This window comes from Chrysemys picta, chromosome 11 (assembly GCF_011386835.1).
Source record: "Chrysemys picta bellii isolate R12L10 chromosome 11, ASM1138683v2, whole genome shotgun sequence".
NCBI classification, from domain to species: Eukaryota; Metazoa; Chordata; order Testudines; family Emydidae; genus Chrysemys; species Chrysemys picta.
In genome coordinates, this window is record NC_088801.1 from 64,672,263 (window position 1) to 64,696,075 (window position 23,813).

The 23,813-nt window shown below is 42.0% G+C and overlaps 3 protein-coding genes across 24 annotated transcripts in view; 2 read left to right on the forward strand and 1 right to left on the reverse strand.

Moving 5' to 3' along the window:
* UNC80 (unc-80 homolog, NALCN channel complex subunit) overlaps window positions 1–8,678 on the forward strand; it is a 175,886-nt gene extending 167,208 nt beyond the window's left edge. For 12 of the 15 annotated variants that reach the window (XM_065561060.1, XM_065561071.1, XM_065561061.1 and 9 more), the window contains 4 exons: window positions 476–557; window positions 1,029–1,140; window positions 2,314–2,525; window positions 3,810–8,678. In XM_065561060.1, the coding sequence (XP_065417132.1) occupies window positions 476–557; window positions 1,029–1,140; window positions 2,314–2,525; window positions 3,810–4,079 (676 nt within the window). In that variant the 3' untranslated portion in view covers window positions 4,080–8,678. Of the gene's footprint in view, window positions 1–475; window positions 558–1,028; window positions 1,141–2,313; window positions 2,526–3,775 lie in introns of all 15 variants that reach the window. The other 3 variants (XM_065561066.1, XM_065561075.1, XM_065561073.1) reach the window with 2 other exon arrangements.
* A 918-nt stretch (window positions 8,679–9,596) lies between these two features.
* RPE (ribulose-5-phosphate-3-epimerase) lies at window positions 9,597–23,463 on the forward strand. 2 transcript variants are annotated; one of them, XM_024109256.3, is made up of 7 exons: window positions 9,597–9,783; window positions 14,113–14,192; window positions 15,030–15,169; window positions 15,663–15,797; window positions 15,990–16,076; window positions 16,606–17,160; window positions 21,384–23,463. In XM_024109256.3, exons 1-6 carry the CDS (start codon window positions 9,662–9,664, stop codon window positions 16,726–16,728), a joined length of 687 nt encoding a protein of 228 aa, XP_023965024.1. In that variant the 5' UTR covers window positions 9,597–9,661; the 3' UTR covers window positions 16,729–17,160; window positions 21,384–23,463. The 2 variants fall into 2 exon arrangements, with proteins under 2 accessions (XP_023965024.1, XP_005279750.1); XM_005279693.5 differs by having other exon boundaries at window positions 9,604–9,783; window positions 16,382–17,160.
* The window catches only part of KANSL1L (KAT8 regulatory NSL complex subunit 1 like), a 102,321-nt gene continuing 100,457 nt past the window's right edge, over window positions 21,950–23,813 (reverse strand). For 4 of the 7 annotated variants that reach the window (XR_010591378.1, XR_010591376.1, XR_010591374.1 and 1 more), the window contains 2 exons: window positions 23,460–23,762; window positions 21,950–23,375 (listed from right to left, as the gene is read on the reverse strand). Coding sequence is in view for 3 of the 7 variants with exons in the window: in XM_065561077.1 (XP_065417149.1) it covers window positions 23,514–23,762 (249 nt within the window). In the remaining 4 variants the exon portion in view is untranslated. Of the gene's footprint in view, window positions 23,763–23,813 lie in introns of all 7 variants that reach the window. The other 3 variants (XM_065561077.1, XM_065561076.1, XM_065561078.1) reach the window with 1 other exon arrangement.

Sequence of the window (23,813 nt, forward strand, 5' to 3'; positions counted from 1 at the left end):
TTTCATTTTTGTTTATTTAAATGACATTGAAACCAAAAGACAAAACTGAGGTGAGGCTTTGGAATCCATTTGGGAGAAATAGCCTGGGTAATTACCCTCACCAAAAAACAAACGGAGATAATAAAATGGCATTCTTGCCTTTTGTCTGTGGAGGCCAATGTGACAAAGGACACAGAGAAGTGGGTATTGCAGAATAGGATGCATCAATCAATGACTGAAAACTGAAAATCTCAATTTTTACAGCTCTGTGCTACCTGTGCGTGGCCTAGTCCTGAATGCCATGATTCCTACTCCCATCCCCTTCCCAAACCCTGGAAGCTGCAACCAAACAGATCCTTTCCCCCATCCTTCAAAGACGATGGTTCTGTCTTTGAAGTGACTGTGCCATTAGTGTTTTTTAGTCATGATTGCCAGGGATTATTCTAATCAGCCACTATACTTCTATGGTTGTGCTAATAGTGTCAACACTTAACAGGGTAGCAAGCGTGCAGAGTGAACCTGGACAACAGAATCTTCTTCTTCAGCAACCACTAGGAAGGAAGAGAGGCCTCCGGCAGGTAAGATCACAGGAAGTGAACATGACCATTTTCATTTGTTGCAGACCATTTGCTGCTGAGATCTTCTATCTTTCGTTCATCTTGCCCAGAACGTATTACAGCATCATAATCCTCTGAATTAGCAGGAAGTGCTTGGGCAAGCTGAACCATTCAGGTCTGCCAAACCACCAAGCAAGAAGTTATGCTTCATTTCAAATCCCCAAATCCTTTCCCCTATAGCTATATTATTTGAACAAAGGTCATTGCATTAAAATTGAATTGGTATGAAGTGCATTATTTCATCACCTGCTTTTATACTACACTGATATCTAAATTAAAGATGCCAAAACATGTATACCCACAAAAAGAAAAATTGGTGGCTATACATAAGAGAATGGCATAAATGATATGACTTAGTCACATAAAGGTGAATATTTCAGTTGTACGTTAGTGTCTCCTTGGTCTAACTTTACTCTGCTTTGTGTACCTTAGCTACGAAGACCTCTTCTCTCACGTCAGAAGACCCAAACGGAACCTCGTAGCCGTCACGGGGCTCGACTTTCAACTACTCGTCGAAGTATACAGCCAAAAACAAAACCAAGTGGTGAGGCAACTTCTGCTTTTCCACAGCTGGCATCTAATATTTTAAAGTAGGAGCTACTAGGTTGTGTTTTTCCTTCTAAGACAGGTTACTGTGTGTGACATGTACATAGGTGTGCTTTCTGTAGACTGTTCTTAAGAGAAGTTCTGGGTAGTTTGGGGGGATGGGTAATGGAATGTGTAGCTTTTTATCAGTTCACGTCTAGCCCTGGTAGGTAGCAATTGGCAATTATCAGCCAGTTGCTTTTCAGTAGTCCATGTGATGTGAATTTTACTGGTTTCAGTCTAGTTTCTGGAGGACAGGCACCACATCAGAAAAAAACACTTCCACAAAATTTGTAGTTTCTCCAAAGGCCGACATCTGAATGGACGTAGACATTGAATTATCTTCCCACCCACAGATAGAGGATTTAAGAGTCAGGTGTCCTCCACCGAGAATGCCCTGTCAACAGCACTGAGATGTGCAACTCTAGAGATTGCTAGTGAGAATGCCTCTGCCGACAACTGGTGTCCTAGTAGAACACAGAAAGAGAAAGTTTCTCAAATAGTGAGGACCTAAACTATACAGGACTTTAAAGACTGAATGTAGAAGCAAATAGGGGAGCCAATTCAGTCTTTGGCACACTGGTGCGAAGTTCTTTTTGTGGCTACCATTGCTAATTAGGGCATACAGTTGTTGAATTCTGCACCTCCTGAAGCATCCAAGTGGTTTTCAAGGGAAGCCTGTGCAGAGCACGTTGGTTAGTGATCTAGCAGGCAGCACTTTTCCTTGAGTTAGTGAATCAGGATGGTCCTAAGAGGAGCAGTGCTGCAGGAGATGTGCTACAACCTAAATCTTTGGCCATAATTAAAAACAAGATTTTGCCTGCTCTTTACTCCCGCTTGGTGGCCTTTTAGGTAAGGCTCAGAAATAGGAGTCAAAAGCCCTGGATTGTATTCTCAGATCTACTACAGACTTCCTATCCAGTCTTTGGCAAGTCACTTAACCATTTGTGCCTCAGTTTCCTCGTCTAAATGAGGATCATAATAGCTAATTCACATGGCAGTTATGAATATATGTAAATCATTTTGGGATGAAAGACACCATATAAACATAAAAGCATTTGTTATATTCTGATATTTTTTTCTAAATTGGAGTAATTTTGTATTTATCTTTCCCCACTTTGTGGTCCCGCAGTGGATCAAAAGCGATCAGTGACTTTCACTGAAACTCAGCCAGAGGCAACAACATCTTCAGCAACAGATGCTACACAGGTCCCAGCCCTGCAACCTAGCTGCAGCAGAAGCAGCCCTGCAGAAGTCAGAAAGCCGGAAGCTGTGAATAAACCTGTGCTGACCCCCTCACCTGCCACTGTTGTCGCTGATCTCCATAGCCAAACCACCAGCCAGGTAACTCATCTGACAAGTCAGAAAGTAGGTTAGCTGCTCCAATCTCTAGTGGGTACATGCATATGCAGTGCCTCTCTACTTAGTGGTTTAAGCTGCTGAAAAAATAGTGAAAATGGCTAACGATCTCACTTGTGGCCGTAAAGAGAAGTGGTTGGAGTGTGAAGACTGCAGAGTCTGTTTTCTGTACAGTGAGGTGGTTGCCCATGCCACTTCTTGTTTAAATCGCTAGCTCCCAGATCTTTGTGTTGATTCTCTTTCCTTCCATTTCCGTTGGCACTTCACCACTGCATGTCCTTAGCTTGACTGATCCTATGTCCTCCTCCTCCTGTCTGTAGAGATCTTTTCTCTCACATCCTTCTACACCAGTGAAAGTTTTAATTCAACTCTCTGCTCAGCTACATTGGTCTCTGAGGAATGATCTGTGGTGGGGATTGGGGTAGGGTAGACTGATGCATCAGTATGGAAGGATTCCTATCAAAAACACATGACTGCATTAGCAAAGGTACCAGACTTTGAGTATGTCGATACAGTAATCAGGGTGTGTGATTGCAGCACGTGTAGACGTACATGAGTTAATGTTAATCTAGCTAGCATGAGTGCCAGTAGCAGTGGAGCCGTGGCACATGGGCTTCAGCATGGACTAGTCACCCAAGTAAGTATCCAGGCTCCAGGACAGGGTTGTAGAGTGCAGGCTGAGACTCATGCCACTACACCTTCACTGCTATTGGTACTCACACTAGCTAGAGTAAATCATATATCTAATTGCAGTAGGATACCTTTAGAAAGAAGCTCTTTGTCATGCACTGACTGCTGGAAAAAGTAGGTGTTAGACATCACTGATGGGTGGAGGATGGTGTGTGAGGAAAATTACGAATTGTAATGCAGAATTTAGAGCCAGCCCAATGAGACAAAGGTCTCTTTTCTGATGTCTCTTTATCTGGTTCCCCAGGAGGACACATCCTTGGCTATGAGCAGAAGAGATAGAAAAACCCATTTTGGAAAAGTTATTAAAAGAATTTCAAATTACAGTGTCCTTTTAAGCAATGTTATCTTTGTAATTTCCACTACAAATTCACCAGCCAGAAAAAAATTAACTGTTTTTGCATAAAATTTTAGGGTTTTGTACCTTTAAACATTTCAAATAAACCAAGGGGCAGTTATGGTCTAGCCTTTATTAGTTAACAGATCTGAATATATTTTGCACACATTGGTTTTTATTCTCCCCCCCCACCCCCTTCTCTTCCCATGAGTTGGAGCCTGACCGCAAGCTCTCCTTGATTTCAGAGTGAGGCGCTTCCCACTGAGAAGGAAAAAGAAACAGAGGAGGATTTGGAGCCCCGGCCAGCACAAGCACATAGTACCCCACCCACACAGCTCTCTGATACAGAGGACTTTGCAGGCCTTGAGACAACCAGCTTACTGCAACATGGAGACACTGTCCTTCACATCAGCGAGGACAATGGGATGGAGAATCCCCTCCTTACCAGCCACTTCAGCTTCACGCATGTTGAGCTTGGTGAGACTGATGTTGACTTAGATGAGTCCCATGTTTAAATGTCGGGGAACTGCATTAGCATGGGAGGAGAGAGAATGTAGAGTCTTGGTAGAGAAACTGTATCTTCTCTATAGAGTTTCTTGATAACTATTGATGAACTAATCAGAAAGAGCACTTTATAGCCAACAAGGGAAAATATCTAACAACCTATTTGCTACAGATTGGCAAATATGTTTTAGAAAACAAGCTAAGCCTTTTTGGCAAATCTAATTTGGTTCAGGGCAGACAGCAAAGACCAGAAGAGAATTCTAAACAATTCTGCAGCCACATATCTGTTTCCCAAAATCTTGATCTGCCAGAAATCTACTGCAGTCTGCAGCTGCTCCAGTAAAATGCATTAGTTTAATATAGTAGACTGAAAAAACCCAACCTTTTTGAGGTTAGCCACTTTAACACTGCCCCCCAAAGTTTATTTTTGTAATTTCAGAAGGGTTATATAGTATCTGAATCAAAGACTTGCATGACTGAATATTGGCAGTCAAAATGCTGACAATGAATATCGAACTAAAGATTGTTTTAAATAAACAGGCCCATGACTGTGTTTTCTAATCCCCATAGCAATGGCACATACCATTGAATGATTAGAAAGATATTTTTTGGCACTGCAGACTTTAGCAGTGTTTACTTTTGTCTGTTGGTTTCATTGCACTTTGTAAGATAATACCCTAGTGCTAGAAAAATAGTCATTCTGTGTAAAACTGAATACACTACATACTACAGGAAAGAATGCACATGCTGTGCTCAAAGATAGATGGGCGGGGGGGAGTGGTCTGTAGATGACATAAATGGTACTATCTATTCTGCTTAAATATATTAAGCAATTTATGTAAAAAACACAGCTAGAATGTGTGGACTTTCTAATACATGGCAACAACTTAATTGACGCAAATATCTACTCTGTATGCACTTGGAAATGTATATTTTAAGTAACGTATATAATCCATATTTTCACATTCCTGTAAACTAGGAATGGATATTGCAGAGAATAGACCTGATGAAAGGATATATTTTCTGCACACTGAGATTGTATTTAAAAAGGCGCCATTCTATGTGGGTATATGAATATGCACTAATTATGACTCTGCATATGTAGATATAAATGCATAATACTTATATGTATATCATGTCCCCTTTGGGAATTGACTGAAGTCGTGGGTGAGTTACGATCTGTGCTTCAAGATCATAGGATTAAATTGAAACAAGACTTTAGTCATTGACATATGGGAAAGCCGCAGAATAGCTGTGAGGCATACTGTGAAGTTGCAAGCAATGACCATATTTACGTGTGTGTGTGTGTGTGTTCACATAATACATTTTCAACTAACCTTGGTAGAATGAGATATTAGACCGGGGGTCGGCAACCTTTCAGAAGTGGTGTGCCGAGTCTTCATTTATTCTCTCTAATTTAAGGTTTCGCGTGCCAGTCAGACATTTTAACGTTTTTAGAAGGTCTCTTTCTGTAAGTCTATAATATATAACTAAACAATTGTATGGAAAGTAAATAAGGATTTTAAAATGTTTAAGAAGCTTCATTTAAAATTAAATTAAAATGCAGAGCCCCCCAGATCGATGGCCAGGACCCGGGCAGTGTGAGTGCCACTGAAAATCAGCTCGCATGCCGCCTTCGGTACACGTGCCATAGGTTGCCTACCCCTGTATTAGACCTTATAATTGGGGCATTATTATGCATAGAAAAGTTATTTTTGATCACTTTTAGAGCTTTCTAAAATGTATTACTTTACAATCTTTTTGACCTTTCAATCTGGACTCATGGTATTAAGACAACATGATTTTAGAGTTAAAATGATATGACCAAAAACAAAACAAAACCCACACCAAGCAAACAACAACAACACTATATTTTTTTAAATAACTATTTTTTTCTAAAATCATTTTTCTGTAAAACACTGTCATACACAGCCTATACGCTGGTCTGGTGCAGTATTACAAGTTTTATTGGCATTAATTTAAGATCAACTCCAGAACTGACTGGTGGCTTTGGTAATTTCAACCAATCAAACCTTTCTACCTCACCTCCTCTACATATACATATGCGTCAGTAGGAGCCCTGTGTGTACATCAGAGTACAGAATTGGGTCCTATATATTATTCTCTCTCTCTCTCTCTCACTCACACACACACACACACACACACACACACGTACAATTTAGCAACAACAAAATGTATTCTTTTCTCAAGCTTGTCTATCTAGGCCCCAGTCCAGAGGTGTTGAGCACCCTCTACTACTGTTGCCTTCATTGAGAGTTAAAGGCACTTTGCACCTCATAGGAAGTGCTAGTCACCTTGCAGGATTAAGCCCTTGCTGTACAGTGGTCAATCTGAAAGTGGTTTGTGGTCAAAAAAGTGTCTATGTAAAAATGGCACCTTGCTCAGCACAGATCATGGGTATTCTGAATGATAACTGCTTATATCGCTGACTTAAATATATTTGACTACTTCTTACGTCTCTCAGCACTACAGAGCCTGCACTGGATTCTTTCCTAGTGTTGGCATCATCAAAAGAATTATTAATTACGTCCCTCATGTGGAATTGCTATTATTAACGATGACTCACAAATCAGAAAGAACACCGCTTCACTTTCAGATCCCAGTTTGGGTTAACTGGCAGTAGTGGGGGAAATATTTTATTCATAAACGAAGTAAATTTGATATAGAAATGACTGAGAGGCAATAAACATGGAACTCCATGTTGAATTTTGTAGTCACTTTTTCACTGATAATATACTTTAAAAGGAAGCATTAACATTAATGTGAGATGCCTGCCATGGTATTCTAGTCTAATTATAGAAAAATAACTGATTTACTACAATAAATTCAATATTTCTGATAAATGTTTCCTTTAAGGTTGCCCACTGTTACAAGCTGAATCCATCTTAGAAAGCCATAGCAAGGACTAAAAATGCCTCTTTTTGAAGTCCACCATCCAACCAAACAAGTGCAGTGTATAAATGAAGATTACATTATTCAGGTGGCCCAGGAAAGGGCTATAATTTCATTAGGTAGTTATAAAGACAGGCTGATCAGTCTGTATACTTATAAACTTTACTTTCATATTGGTTGCACTTAATATTGTACTAATAAGGTGCATAAACATGTAATTTAGCAGAGTTTGTGCATTTTTCCAGTATCTCTATAAAGTGACTGGTATATTTCTGCTGTGAAGGAAAATTATGCTGCTTAATTAGTGTTAGAGGCCTTAAGTGAATGTCAAACGTCTGGCCCTTACAAATGTCTGTCAGTGTTTGGTTCTGTTGTGTTGCCTCAAAGTTTTAAACTAATTTGCAGTTGTCAAAAGGATTAAAGATAGAAAAGTCTGTTCACACTGATCATGTTCAACAAATAGTAATTAAAAGACAAGGCTCTGTTTAATCCTATTGTACAACATTAGACAAGTCTCCCTTTTTAAAAAGCACTATACCCTGCTATATGAGATTACTTTGCTCTGTTGCCAACAAAGTTTGTTATAATTTAATATGTTTATCTGTCATCTTTTAATATGTGCCTCGCTAGAACTTGCCATACATCCCCCATCCCCGCCTTTTAGAAAGGGGGGATCATTGTACTGGGAACTTACGGTGTGATCCACTTGTTGTGTGCATTTGTGTCCTCTTAATATGACCTTAACTGTGCTGAATGTCTAGGTGTATTTATATGTACATGTATGTGCATAAGAATGTCACAGGATGTATTTGAAATAATACTATTGCCTAGATTTTTGAAGGAAAGAAAATTGTGTTCCAGAAGGAAAACATGATGTAGGTTTGAAACTGATCTTATCAATTTGTTTGGAAGTTCAAAAAACATCAAAACTAGAAACTCTTGTTGAGTTGAAACCCTAAAACTAAGTATAAGTTTATAAATGGTGTAGTTCCCTCCCAATCTCCAAATAAGGGCATTCTCTTTGAAATTTGAACAAATCTTAAGCTTTAACAAAGTGTTTTTGACTTCCCATTACCAAAGAAATGTTTAGATGGAAAGAAACAAAATATCGGAGAAGAAACCAATTACAATAGACCAACCTTCACAACCAAGTGGATATGTGATTTAAAATATTATCTCAGGGCAGCAGTTAAGTAGGATATTACATTCTCATTTGCATTTTCTGTTGTATTGGGAAGTAGTCAAGTCTTGCACTGAAAGGAAGGCAATCTTGCTGTGCCAAACAGAGAATAGAGTTTATTTGAAGCAAGTGAGATTTGAGGGCTTAAGGCAAATTCGTTACATAGAACTGGGTAAAAACATGTCAAATTATATAATTTCCCCACATTACAACTGTGTAATTCATTTTAAGAATCAATGCAACCGGAGAACAAAAATCCCCATTAGTAAAATGAAAGCCCTTTAAAAATAATTTGAAGGATTACAGACCCAAAATCTTATAGATCTAAAATGAGAAAACCATCTACTGTACTTCCCAAAAGTACCTAATAGCAAAGCCTGTGATGTGTACCAAGTGACCAAAGACCAGGGATAAAATATAAATAATAGAGATGTCTGAATTATGTTTATGAAAGAGATTATAAGAGTTTAAAATGTTTGAATATGCACAAATAATAAAATATATCACAAATATTTAATGTGGTGTGGTGTGAGATTTTTCTTAGGCCTTATGATGGCTACTTCGTCCAGAGAGGGCCTCCATCTTTCCAAACTTTGTGTTTGCTGGAGCTGACATTCTCTGATAAACTTTTCTTCCTGCAATTCCCTCCAAATGCTCCACAGCTAACAACCAATGTGGTATATTTGCCACGTTTGGAGGCCTGGCCATCATTTATTGCACTCATATATTACACTTCTGAATGGGTTACTTTGGAAGTCAAGCTAATACTCCCCCTTTCTTTTATTTTTCCTAAATATTTGACTGTCTCTTCCTAAACTGATGATAACCCGGTAGGTATAAACCTCTGCTTTGGCCTACATGAGATACAAAGCTGGGTGAAAGCGGCTGGCTCGGCACGGTGCGCCGGAACTCAGGGAAGGGTGAGTTTAGTTGACAGTATCGCTGGAACTTGGTGACTCTCGATGGCGGCGAGGCGTTATGCCATGGAAGCCGATGCCTGACTTCCGTCCAGGCAAGCTGCAGGAGTTACTCTAACGAAGGAGGAACAGCAGCACGGCCACGCTGGGCCTGACCAAGAGTCCGGCAAGGACAGGGTCCCGCCAGCAGCCGGAGCCAGGGGCTGCAGAGGGAGTGACCAGAGCAGGGCAGCCAGGCTCAGGGACACCAGCCTGGGCCAGCTGTGTGCCCTGTGCTGCGGGCGGGGCTCGCCTCCCCCCCTCCCGCCCATCATGGTCTTTGCACCGCCCTCAGGGGGCGGGTCTCCAGTGCTGCCCCGCCCCCTGGCGCCGGGAGGGACGCCAAAGGCTGATGAAGCGCGCCTGCGCCACCCTTTCCCCAGGCACCGTGTTGCATTGTGGGGCGAGTAGTCCCTGCCATTCTGCAAGCTGCAGTCGGCGGCGGCAGAAGAACTACACGTCCCAGCATCCCCGGGGAGAGGGTTGTGGCGCCTCTCAAGCTGTTGCGCCTGCGCCTCGCTCAGTTCCCGGTGGCGCGGCGGCCATGGCGTCGGGTTGCCGGATCGGCCCGTCCATCCTCAACAGCGACCTGGCGGCGCTGGGCGCCGAGTGCGGCCGCATGCTGGACTCCGGGGCGGACTACCTGCACCTGGACGTGATGGACGGGTAACTGCCGCCGCGCGGCGCGCGCGCTTCCGCCTCGGGGCCGGCTCGAGCCCGGGCCCCGCCCCCCGGGGCGGCTGCAGCCCTGGCGCTGCTCTGCGCGCGAGGCGGCTCCGCGGGGCGTTTGCCGCCCGCCCGCCCGTCGGGGGTTTGCTCAGCGCCTCGTTGCGGCCGGGCCGGGCCGGGCGCTGCTCCCAGGCAGCCCTGCTCGGGCACTTGCACTGCGCTGAGCCCGCTGCCCGCAATGGGAGCCCGCGGCTGGCCCGTGCCGCTGCCCGGTCGTAGGGCCCTGGGAGGGGTGCGAGGGTCTCATCGCATTAAACAGCCCCTTAGCCCGAGTCAGCTGCCACGCGCCAGCGGCCGGCGCCTGAGCGCGGTGTAGACACACCCAGGCGAGAGGGGGCGTCTGCCTAGACCCCGCCGCAGGATCAGGGGCTGTTCTGGTGCAGCGTCCTGTCAAATCCGCTGTGGTGATAGTGCAGGGTTCCTAGTGGCTAACGAACGGGAAGGGTGTGTTTCATTGACATGTAGGGCTGGAAGGCGCTCCAGAAGTCATCAAGGCCAGCCCCTGTGCTGAGGCAGGATCCAGTAAACTTAGACCATCCATGACAGGTCTAGCTAACCCGTCCTTAAAAATTCCCAGCGATGCGGGATCCACAACCTCCCTCGGATGCCTAGGCCAGTGTTTATCTACCCTTACAAAGTTTTTCCTAATATCCATCTAAATCCCTCTTAATGCAGATTAAGTCAGGTACTACTTGTACTACTCCCGTGTGAAGGACACTTCATCACTGTCCTCTTTAAAACAGCTCTTAACATAAAAACGGCCATACTGGGTCAGACCAAAGGCCAGTATCCTGTCTTCCAACTGTAGCTAATGCCAGGTGCCGCAGAAGGAATAAACAGACCAGGTAATCATCAAGTGATCCATCCTGTTGCCCATTCTCAGCAAACAGAGGTTAGGGACACCATCCCTGCCCATCCTGGCAAATAGCCATTGACGGACCTATCCTCCATGAATTTATTTAGCTGGTTTTTTGAACCCTGTTATAGACTGGCCTTCACAACATCCTCTGGCAAAGAGTTTCACAGGTTGACTGTGCATTTTGTGACGAAATACTTCCTTTGTTTTAAACCTGCTGCCTATTAATTTCATTTGGTGACTCCTAGTTCTTGTGTTATGAGGAGTAGATAACATTTCCTTATTTACTTTCTCCACACTAGTCATGATTTTATAGACCTCTGTTATATCCCCCCTTAGTCGTCTCTTTTCCAAGCTGAAAAGTCCCAGTCTTATTAATTTCTCCTCATATGCCAGCAATTCCATACCCCTAATAATTTTTGTTGCCCTTTTCTAAACCTTAATTCCAGGATATCTTTTTTGAGATGGGGTGACCACTTCAGCACACGGTATTCAAGATGTGGGTGTACCATGGATTTATATAGAGGCAATATGATATTTTCTGTCTTATCTATCCCTTTCCTAATGATTCCCAACATTCTGTTCACTTTTTGACTGCTGCTGCACAATCTTGTTCTTGAGTGGTAACAGCTAATTTAGACCCCCGTCATTTTATATGTATAGTTGGGATTATGTTTTCCAATGTGCATTACTTTGCATTTCATTTGCCATCGTCACCCAGTTTTGTGAGGTCCCATTCTAACTCTTCGCAGTCTACTTTGGACTTAACTATCTTGAGTAGTTTTGTATCATCTGCAAATTTTGCCTATTTTTTCCAGATCATTTATGAATATGTTAAATAGTACTGGTCCCAGTACAGACTGTGGTATACCATTATTTATCTTTCTCCATTCTGAAAACTCACCATTTATTTCTACCCTTTGTTTCCTATCTTTTAACCAGTTACCAGTCCATAAGAGGACATTCCCTCTTATCCCATGACCGCTTACTTTGCTTAAGAGCCTTTGGTGAGGGACCTTGTGAAAGGCTTTCTGAAAATTTAAGTACACTATATCCCCCTTGTCCATATGCTTGTTGACCCCCTCAAAGACTTCTAGTAGATTGGTGAGGCATGATTTCCCTTTACGAAACCCATATTGACTTTTCCCCAACAAATCATGTTAATCTGTGTGTCTGATAATTCTGTTCTTTACTATAATTTCAACCAGTTTGCCTGGTACTGAAATCAGGCTTACCGGCCTGTAATTGCTAGGATCCCCTCTAGAACCCTTTTTAAAAATTGATGTCACATTAGCTATTCTCCAGTCATTTGATACAGAAGCTGGTTTAAATGTTATATACCACAGTTAGTAGTTCTGCAATTTCACATTTGACTTCCTTCAGCACTCTTAGGTGAATACCATCTGGTCCTGGTGACTTATTACTTTTTATCAATTTGTTCCAAAACCTCCTCCAATGACACCTGAGTCTGGAACAGTTCCTCAGATTTGTCACCTAAAAAGAATGGCTCAGGTTTGGGAATCTCCCTCACATCCTCAGCCGTGAAGACTGATGCCAAGAATATATTTAGTTTCTCTGCAATGGCCTTATCATCCTTGAGGGCTCCTTAGCATCTCGATCATCCAGTGGCCCACTGGTTGTTTAGCAGACTTCCTGCTTCTGATGTACTTAAAATTCTTTTTGCTATTACTTTTTGACTCTTTGGCTAGCTGTACTTCAAATTCTTTTTTGGCCGTCCTAATTACATTTTTACACTTCATTTGCCAGAGTTTACACTCCTTTCTGTTTTCCTCACTAGGATGCCTTTTTGCTTCTCACTGCTTCTTTTACTTTGTTGTTTAGCCATGGTGGCACTTTTTTGGTCCTCTATGTTTTTAAATTTGGGATTTAAAAGGCCTCTATTATGGGGCCTTTAAAAAGTTTCCATTAAGCTTGCAGGGATTTCACTTTTGGCACTGAACCTTTTAATTTATTTAACTAACTTCCCCATTTTTGTGTAGTCCCACTTTCTTAAATTAAATGCTACTGTGGTGGGTTGCTGTGGTGTTTTTCCTGCCGCAGGGATGTTCAATTTAATTATATTATGGTCACTATTACCAAGTGATTCAGCTATATTTGAAGACGGTTATCAAATCCCTCCCCCACCCCCCACTTTTCTTTTCTCAAGAATAAGCATGCCCAGTTTTTCAACCTTTCATCATAGGTCAGGATTTCTAAACCTTATATCTTGTTTGTTGCTCTTCTCTGGACTCTGTCCATTTTGTCCACATCTTTCCTAAAGTGTGGTGCCCAGACTGGACAAGAACTTCAGCTGAGGCGTCACCTATGCCAAGTAGAGCAGGACAGTTTCCTCCCACCTCTTACATATGACACTCCTGTCAGTCACCCCTGAAAGATACTGGCCTTTTTTGCAAGTGCATCATATTATTGACTTATTCAATTTGTGATCCACTATAACCGCCAGATCCTTTTCAGCAGTGCTATGATCTAGCCAGTTATTCCTGTTGTGTAGCTGTGCATTTGATTTTTCCTTCCTAAGTGTGTTACTTTGCATTTGTCATTTTTGAATTTCATCTTGTTGATTTCAGATCAATTCTCTAATTTGTCAAGGTTGGTTTGAAATCTAATCCTGTCCTCCAAGATGCTAGCATCCCTCCCATCTTGGTGTCATCTGCATATTCTCCACTCTATTATCCAAGTTATTAAAATATTAAATAGTACCGGACCCATGGCTGATGTGTGGGACCCCACTAGATTGACAGGAAACCATTGATAACTACTCTTTGAGTATGGTCTTTCAATCAGATTTGCACCAGATAATAGTTTTGTCCAGATTGTATTTCCCTACTTTGATTATGAGAATGTCATATGGAATTGTGTCAAAAGGCTTACTAAAATCAAGACATGTCACGTCTTGCTTACCCTGTATCTACTAAGCTAGTAACCCTGTCAAAGAAGGAAATTAAGTTGCTTTGGCATGGTTTCTTCTGGACAAATCTATGCTAGCTATTGCTTATAACCCTATTATTAGGGCCCTACCAAATTCACAATCCATTTTAGTACATTTCAGTGATAGGATTTTTAAAATCTGAAATTTCAGTTTCAGATATTTAAATCTGAAATTTCATGGTGTTGTAATGGGGGGTCCTGACCCAAAAGGGAATTGGGGGGGTTCCAAGGTTATTGTAGGGGGGTTGCAATATTGCCACCCTTATTTCTGCGCTGCTGCTGGTGGTGGCACTGCCTGCAGCTGGGAGAGGTTAATTGTATTAACGACACTGCTTGAACATAGTCTATAAAGATTTGTTTTTATATTTCCCATAAATGTAGGTCAATATAAAATTCCTTACTTTAGTCACCATACAGTAAAACAATATCAAGCCTACTAAAGTGCTTTTTTCTAATCCTAGGCACTTTGTTCCGAACATCACATTTGGACACCCTGTAGTAGAGAGCCTTCGAAAGCAGCTGGGTCAGGATCCTTTCTTCGGTAAGGACTTCATTTTTCCAAACTCTTGAGTACGTGTTGTTATACTGACAAAGGAAACTGCAAAACATTGTGGATTTTATCCTCACTTGTGGCCTGTAAGCTCAGGCCACAACTCAGTGGGGTAACCTCAAAACCATTTTGCTGCTCCCTAATCCTGGGGCTGGTTTTATGCTGTTTTAGTTTAGAATAGCTTTACCCTGGAGGCCAGGATGGTGGCAGGAATCATTGGAATGTGGTTACAACACATCCCCGTACATGTGGGGAAAGTCGAGGAGGGCTGGTGTAGAGCCAGCTATGCCAGATGAGGATTTCCCCAGCTTTCCAGCCCCTTTCTAGAACTTGAGTAGCACAAAGGAGCCATGTCCTGGGCCTCATGTTCGGTGATTATGAAATATTTATAGCCAAGCAAAACGCTGTAAAAATACGGTTTCCTTTTTAGCTAAACTAAGTCAGAGGGAGGGGAGAATGTATTATGTGAGCTACTGTTCGTTTTTTAGTACTTTAAAGAAACACTCTCCCATGTGGCATGTCACTATAATGTAATCAATGTCCTATTAAGCTCAAGTAGTAATTATTACTAAACATATCTAATAATACCAACATTGAGCATGGATTTATATTCTGAATTTGTTTTGTATAAATTAATATGCACTCATTTAAACAGCTTATGCTGTTACTACTCTTTTTGAGCTCTGAGCACATGCTTTGAATGTGCATCTTCTGTAATGACTCTAAAGCAGCTGATATGTCATATGAATTACAGATAGTCCACATATTGGTATATTTTGGTGAATGATGCATGCCCAGTGTATCTTGCTTACTCGTGATTCCTTTCAGATATGCACATGATGGTTGCCAAGCCGGAGCAGTGGGTGAAACCAATGGCTGTAGCAGGTGCAAACCAGTACACTTTTCACCTAGAGGCTACAGACAATCCAGGGGCACTGATTAAAGACATTCGGGAAAATGGGATGAAGGTGAGGAGCTGGTGTGGCAAGAGTAGTGTGTTGCATTGCAGTAGCTGCCTCCCTCTGGCATTGAAAGATCTGGGCAATAATGTTCTTGTGAACTAATGAAATGAAAGCAATTTATATCTGAACAGAAGTCCTGGAGACAAAGTGGAATCTTGCTTTAATGCAGTGGTCCCCAGAGTGTGAGGTGCACGAAGGGCCACCCAGCTCCGCTCCTGGCTTCGACTCCTGCTCCCAGCTGCAGCTCCGCCCCTGGGGGCCATGGACTGGTTACATTATGGGTGGGGAGCAACATAAAAAGTTTGTGGACCATTGCTTTAATGCAATCAATACCTTTTTGCCTTAATTGAGCCTAAATAATATTCTAAATACTGTTCACAATATCTAATCAGTATTTTTTTAAAGCTTGTAGTAGCCAGTATCAGAGCAATGCTAACACAGGTGCAAGCCTCCTTTGTCCTACAGATGTACTTACATTTATCTTTCCCTCCTTCCGTAGGTTGGCTTGGCCATCAAACCTGGAACTGTAGTTGAATATTTAGCACCATGGGCCAATCAGATAGACATGGCTTTGGTGATGACAGTAGAACCTGGATTTGGAGGGCAGAAGTTCATGGAAGACATGATGCCAAAGGTAGATACTGATTGTGTTTTATTAAATGGAACTAGTCTGTTTCTACTCCCTATGCCTTGACAACTGGGAAGGGAGAGGACATTAACAAAAAATCCTTAATCATTTAAATGTTAGAAATTATATAGACCTGGGGAGTATCTATGTAAAACCAAGTGCTTAACTTTTGTGGGGGTTTTTGTATGGGCTCTTTAGATTCAGTGGCTGAGGACACAATTTCCTTCCTTGGATATTGAAGTGGATGGTGGTGTGGGGCCAGACACCATCCATAAATGTGCAGAGGTAAGCTTTAAAAACTGAACTGCACAGTGAGGACTCTCCTTCTTTCTGTGCACGAGATTGTAATCTCCCTGCTGGGTCTTTCAGTTTGGCCATTTGCTTTGTTTTAGAATCATAAAGGGACCTCAAGAGGTCATCTAGTCCAATCCCCAATTAAATCATCCAACAGATTATTGCCCCATATCCCTAAATGGACCCCTCAAGGATTGAACTCACAACCCTGGGTTTAGCAGGCTACTGCTCAAACCACTGAGCTGTCCCATACCATGACCTAATCTACAGCACTTGTTTTGTCACCCTCTGCTCAGGATAGAACCAGAACTAATCAAGGCTGCAGGAAAGCTGTTTGGGGAAATACCCTTTTCTTAGTAGAGTAATTTTTTTGAAGTCTGAACCTGTGCTGATGAAGTCCATGCGTGTTGCAAGTGGACAATAATTACCTACCTTTTCTAATTTCACTAGTTAGAGTGTACTGGGATTATGTGGTGGTGGTGGTCCATATTACACAGCTGGCTGGTTAACCTTCTTCCAGGCAGGAGCAAACATGATTGTGTCTGGCAGTGCTATTATGAAAAGTGAAGATCCTAGATCTGTCATCAACCTCCTGAGGAATGTGTGTTCAGAAGCTGCTCAGAAACGTTCCCTGGACCGATGAGACTGCCAACTCATGCCAAGGCAGCTTGAGTGTGAACGGGTTCTATTCCAGTATGGAAACATTGCTGCTGAACCAGGACTGCAGCACCGAAGAATTGTTCCTTCACTGCAAGCAGCTGTTTTGCCAGGGCTGGAAATACAATCAGCCAGTGCTATCCCTTAAATTGGCTGGAGACTTATTTTATAGCAGATAACAGGTATTGGATGGAAACAGAATTGTGAGTTTTTGCTTGAAAGGTGTGGAAGACTAAGAGTCTGCTCTGTGCATTCCTACAAAACTGTTTCAATGTTTGAAATAAAACACTGATGATAAGTCATCTTACGACTAGCAAAACTCATCTGTTAGCTGTTCAGTGGTATGTGCACTCCAGGATGAACCAATCTACCCCAAGAAAGAGCATCTTTCCAGAACTAAGTTCACTAACTTAGACAGGTATGTACACCCCAATAAAGTTATGGTACAATATTTCGTTCTCACAGCAGTGGGAAATAAAAGTTCCACAGTAAGCTTTTATCATAGCTTCTCCTTTGAAAAACTAAGTCTCTTGGCCTAGTTTTCATAGGTGGTATCCTTATGACTAGCTAGTGAAAACTTTCCAAGATAAATGATCTGAAGGTACAGTTATTAGATTAGACATTGATTCCTGAAGTTTTTACAACAAACTTCATTGTAGAAGAGTGGTTTTGTCACCAGCAGTAGAATAGTAAGTTGCCTGCTATTGTGGGTTAACAAAATTTTAATTGCAGAATGAGCAGCCACAGGGTATTCTCTCATTTGTACAAAAGCACATGGGGATCCTAAGCCAGGTCTTTTGCATTCTAGCTATTCAGATAGGCTCCAGTGCCTAATTATAGGTAAATGTATCCTTCAGGCAATCCATGGCTGGAAGACCAAGCAGCTACTTCAGCTGTTGCCTGTGTATAAAATGTAATAACCAGCATCCACGAGGCCTACTCCAGTGGAGAGGAAGTAGGATAGTTTAGAACCACAGGGTGAATCTGCTTCAGGTGTTCAGTTTCTAAGCAATGATAGTCGAGAAAGAAAGGACTGGTTCAAGAATTCCTCTAGTTAGTCTCTCTCTGAAAAACCATGTTGGACATGTATGTACACTTCTTCCCAATACCCCAGTTCAACAGAGATGAGATACTACAGGTGTGGGGGCAGCTTGGTAAATATAGCCACTCTAGCTCCCTCAGTAAAAACAGGTGTGAGGATGCAGCAACAAAGGGTATGTCCAGACTGCCCGCCGAATCGGTGGGTAGTAATCGATCTATCAGAGATCGATATCGTGTCTTGTCTAGACGCGATAAATCGATCCCCGAACATGCTCCTGGAACTCCACCAGGGCGAGCGGTGGTAGCGGAGTTGACGGGGGAGCCGCGGACGTTGATCCCGTGCCGTGAGGGACCCAAGGTAAGTCGAAATAAGATATGCAACTTCAGCTACGGGAATAGCGTAGCTGAAGTCGACGTATTTGACATCGACATCACCCCCACCCCCTCCCACAGTGTAGACCAGTCCAAAGGCATTTGGCATGGGTTGCACAAAAAAGTACCAAGGGGCTCAGCCAGGCTTGTGAGGCCTGGGCCAAGGCATCCTCAATGCTGTTAGTAAGCCAGCTAGAGTTTAAACAGAACCAAGGCTAGGATAACTTGTCAGTATGGAATCATTTGCTCAAATACAGTATAACTAGTTACCAGAACTCATTCACACAGTACCCCCAAAACTACCGTGGAGAGAATGTTTAACTGCAGGCAGTCCCATGTTGTCATTTAACACCCTTTCAGTTAAAAAAAATACTATGCTCTGTCCCAAGGAGAAATATGTAATTGAATCCTTTGTCAGGTCCTAGATTAGAGCAGTTTGGGGTCCACACCTTTTTTTGTCAACAGGCTTGAGCAGGTGTAAACTGCCAGCCTAGGGCTGCACTTCAGGGGGAAAACATACATGCAGGAAAACCACCTCACCTCCCCAGCTGAGTGGCTGGCTAATTGTTCCTACTGCAGCACCCCCCTTTGGAAGTGTGATCTCTTCACTTCCACAGCCTCTTATTACAGTTAAGGGAAAGGCTCTTAGTCACCATGGAGATTACTACTTTCACATATGCTTAATTACATTCTTCTATTACTCCTTAAAAATTGCCCATTTTCTCACTATTAGCAAACAAATAAAAATGACAATTTTCTGTCCAGCATGCCTTCCTGCACTTATTTTTAAGTGATGTAAATATGCTTATGGACAGAAAACAGCAGCTACACCTCATCCATGAAAGTACATATTGAACAGGGAGCCACTTTCCATTTGGATGCCTGATCAGACTAAGTATTTCCATATTAAAATTAACCACACAGGATCACTCAGTCATGGGTCAATGAATAGAGAAGTTTGACTCAAACTTTCATGCCGAAATCAAATTTCCAGACACTCTGCACATCAGTCTCATGCCATTCAACCTGCCAGACCCCCAGTGAGGAACATAATTAGTTGTACTTTTCTATAACCTCAGTCTCATGATTCTTTAGGTGGATGAATTCATGATGTAAATACATTTTCAACAATAAAAGTGCAGGGATATCACAGGGACTAAAATGAAAGCCAGTTAAGAATTATTTGTCTCAAAACAGGCAAAGTTCCAAGGGAGAGCCAATAAAGCCATCTAGATTGTAGTGCCAAAGCAAACTTTTGTGCACTACTGCATTACTGGACTGGAGGTCCAGGGTGTCCACTATCATCAATGGAGGAAAATATATAAGACTCCAGATGTCCAATTCAATCCTTATTTGGATGTGGGGTCCTCCAAAAGACAGTTCTGTAAGCAAGCTAGCATGCACCCAAATAGGGTAAGAAACTATACTGAAAATATGCTCTGCTCGCCACATCTGAGGACTTTCTGCCCTTCCCATGCTTTGATGAAGGTCGTGGATCTGAAGGAGGATGTGAAACCTCTTGCAACAGGGCCAGGGAAGGAGATATGGAGGCCTGAAAAAATGCCTTTTGATTCAAAATGGTAAACAAAGCACAAACATACTAAAACAAGTCACAGTGCCTGACTGCATAATGCTCAGTACTTTACAGTTGCACAGGGGGATGGGAGGGGAGGAATGACCTGTTTTAGCCTTTATGTAACAGCTAAAAGACAAAAAGTTGAGGAAATTTTTGAACGTTTAAGGGAGGTATGGGGGGGGGGGGGAACTTGAGTAAGGGGCTTCATGGCTTTTTATAAACTCAGCCCTGGGGCTGAGCTGTGCGTATAGCAGTTCTCAGCATGCTCTGACCTAGACAGCTAGTTGTTTCAAAATTCATGTGACACAATACATAAACTATAGGTGAGGGAAAGGAAGGAAATTGATGGAGGCCATTTCCATGGGAGAGAATTATTATAACCATAAGTTTTTATTATTAAGAACTGAAGACAGCACAACAGATATGTACAGCAGATGTGAAGAAAGAGGGTGGGGATGGGGCTTGTGTAGGTGCTAGACAGACTAAGTGCAGTTTCTTACTGTCACAGACTTCCTGTGTGGCCTTGGGAAAGTCACTTACTGTCTGTCTCTCTCTCTCTGTAAAATGGGGATCATAATCCCACGCTGTCTTGGCTCTGGACTATAAACTATTTGGAGCAAGGCCTGTCTCTTCCAAATTGTTTGTACAGACCCTAGCAAAATAGGGCCTCGATCTCAGCTGGAGCTTCTAGGGGCTACTGTAATACAAGTAAATAGTAGCATCCTTAGCCCCAAGAGTTTCCAGAGTCAGGGAGATGACACCGGGGAGGAGGGAGGTTTATACCAATAAAATGAGCTTGTGGAGTAGTGGGGGGAGATTTGAAGGAGAGGGTATGTGGTGTGTAGTGTGTAGGCTTGGGGGAAAGGGGGGGGGAGGGAAGAGGATGGCCATTTCAGGCACTTGGGGCACTGGGAGAAAGCACACACGTAATTATGGGAGGACATACAGGAACTGGAAGGATTACAGAGTGCAGGGCTGGTATGGGGGAGTGGTAAGTAAAGAGAAACAATAAACTATATTCTATTCTTGCCTTATGTCATGGAGTTCAAGGGATGGAAGTGGTCTTAGAATCTGCCCCCAGCAGATTATTTTGCTATCCCAAATCTGTTTTTTAATCAGATGAGATGTGGACTACAAGAGCAAAGTTTCTGATGGAAAAAAATGCCTTAAATATTCACATAGGAAGAAAATATAAAAGGAAAGTTCTCCATTTTGCATCCAGTTTTTCAGTCTCTTTCCTGCCCATCTCATCTTTGCCAGGGTGGTTTCATTACGTTCTTGGAAGGTTTAGCCTGTTCACACAATGGGTAGGGCAGAGGGCATCTCAATAGGGACAAAGAGGTTGTGTGCAATCTCCATTTGTATCAGCCATGTAACTGGCAAGATTAACAAATAACATCTTTAGAAGAGGATGTTAATACTGCTCAATAAAGGAAATTGCCAGGAACTACTCAGGGGCACTGCAAAGATTTCTTCATCCTACGTAATACCATTTGTCGTTACTGATTTTATAGTGCAAGAGTCTCCTATCCAGATCCTCTAAAAAGCAATGCAGCGAGCTGCCTGCCAACCCGCCCAGTTTGGTTAGTAGTCCTACTCGAAAGTTTACTTCATTTTTAAAATATTCTCTTAACTCTCTCTTTTTCCTTCAGGATCCTGGATGATTCAGACTTCATTACTAAGTCAGTGTTCCTCACCTGTAGTTCTCCTGGGTCCTGCATGCAGGGAGTTCATGTGACTGATGCCCAGATCCCAGGATTGCTCCTCACACTACCAGATAGATCAGACAAGAGCAGGAGGCACTGAACAATCTATAAAGTTGTATGATGGGAGCTATGAGGATCTGAGCTGCTCCTATCTTCACTTTGAAGGAGCAGGGGAATGGAGAAGAAAAGAGCCTCACCTCAGACTGCTCTCCAACTCACATTCCCAGCAGCCAGAAGACGAGGGAGAGAGATGAGAAATACCCATTCCACTCAGAAACTAGGAAGAAGGGATAATAGAGGGGGAAACAACAATCTCACAGCCAGTTAGTTATGCAACATTAACAAATGCAACAGCAAGGCTTTGTACCCTTACTACTTTGTGGCTCCCACAAAGCCATTAAAAGACCATACAGGTCTTCAGGTCTTAAAGGCACATACCACTAATTTGATGTTACAGACCTGTGAAGGGAATCTAAGTACTTCTATTGCTAATCAAATTCAGACTATACACATTGTATGGAAATAACTTTTAATTTAAAAAACCTTGCATTGAAGATTATTGTATCAGACATTGAGGCAAAATTTGAGTTTAATTTGCTGGACAAACCAGTGTTAAAAAAAGGATTTAAAATAAATCAGAATGTGTAATAAACTACAATGTAGCATAGGCAGTAGTGTTGAAACTTGACTGAACTTTTTTCTGAGGTCCAGCGTATATTTCCAGTCAATCTGACAGGAAAAAATTTAAGTTTGACACTACAAACGGGTCATCTGTCAGTATTGGATATTACAAGCTGAGGAAAAATTTTGTACAAGAACAGAGACTCCTATATAATTGCCTTCAACTGTTGTACACAGAAAAACTTCCTGCTGACAGTGGTTTATACATATGTGCTACTGGTGTCGAATTATTGTTCTGCTACAAGAATACTGCTATATCGTCAATTCTTGTATGCGTCGTCTTCTATTAGCATCACTTGAGGATGCAGATAAATTCTAAATACTATAATTCAGAATGTATGAGTTTAAACAATTTGCTTTTATTTTCTTAGTGTAATGGCTGGGAATTTAAAAATCAATCTGTATTTAGAAACATTATGAAAAAATTTTTTAAGCTCTTCTGATGTCCTTATTAACAATGTTTTCCTTTCTGGTTAGTCGCTCTGCTTTTTGCATACTTGGTAGAACCTTGCAAGGTATTGCTTAGAAATCGTAATAACTATACTTGTTGGTAAGATACACAGCACACAATTATAAGCAGCATTAGCTACTGCAGGTCTAGGAGTTAGGTCTCCAAATATCTGATGATCCAAAATGAAATTCAGAGCTGCATCTTCATTTAATTCAATCTTTGTTTCCTCACCACTCCTAGGCTTCTCTGCTCCACATGTGACTGAAATAGAAAACTGTCTACCTTTCATATAGTAGAGAAATCAACTATGGAAATATAGTGGTATATTTGTGTGTTAGTGTTTATTGTTAGTTTCATGCAGAAATCCTCAGAGTTGAATGAGTGACTCATTTTAAGCCAAATATAAGGCTTCTGAAAGTGTCATTTAAAAACTACTGGTACTTAAATATTCAAGGGATTTCAGACAAGGCAGGTATTTGCCACATGCTCATGCCACCAAAGGAAACAATTTGAAATTACCCCCTCCTCCTCACTGTCTTTTCAAGTAGTTTTTCTGTGTTTTGAAGTTGTTTGTTTAAAGGAATAAAGTGTGTTCTGCTGACCATCAGAACCATAAACACATTTGAAAGAAAAAAAGGAAGAATATTAAAGAACGTGGCAAGATGACAACAGAAAGCAGTAAACCGTGCCAGCTATTTAGGTGTGCCCACTTTCAGCACAGGGAATACTAGACTTCCAGCTCGAAAGAATTAGTTTCTCTTGTGGTTCGGGAAGAAGAAAGTGTTGCGTTTGGGATTTTATCCTACCTGTTACAAAAATATATTATATGCTGCTAATGTACAGTATTTGAATTGTGCTGTTATTTCTTGTGTGAACAACAGAGATTTTACCTTATACTTTTCTCCATCTTAATCGGCTTTCCTAATGAACCACATTATTCCCTGTCACCTGTGTTTTCTTGTGCTGCAGAGTCCCAGGAAAACACTTTTGCAGTCTTCCAGCTCTTCTGTGGATTGTTTTCTTGGTGGATGGCCATTGTTTGGCAAAGTGATGGGAGTACATGAAGTGCAGAGGGAGTCACTGTGGAAAGCTGCACTTGAACTTTCAGTCTGATTTGTTATTTGGTCTTGGCACCGTAAGGTTTCTATGTCTTCATCCTTTAACGGAAAAACCCGAAGTTCCCACAGCTCAGACTGAAAGGAGTCAGAGGGGGGAGGGGAGGAAAGAGGGGTCCTGGTTAGTTA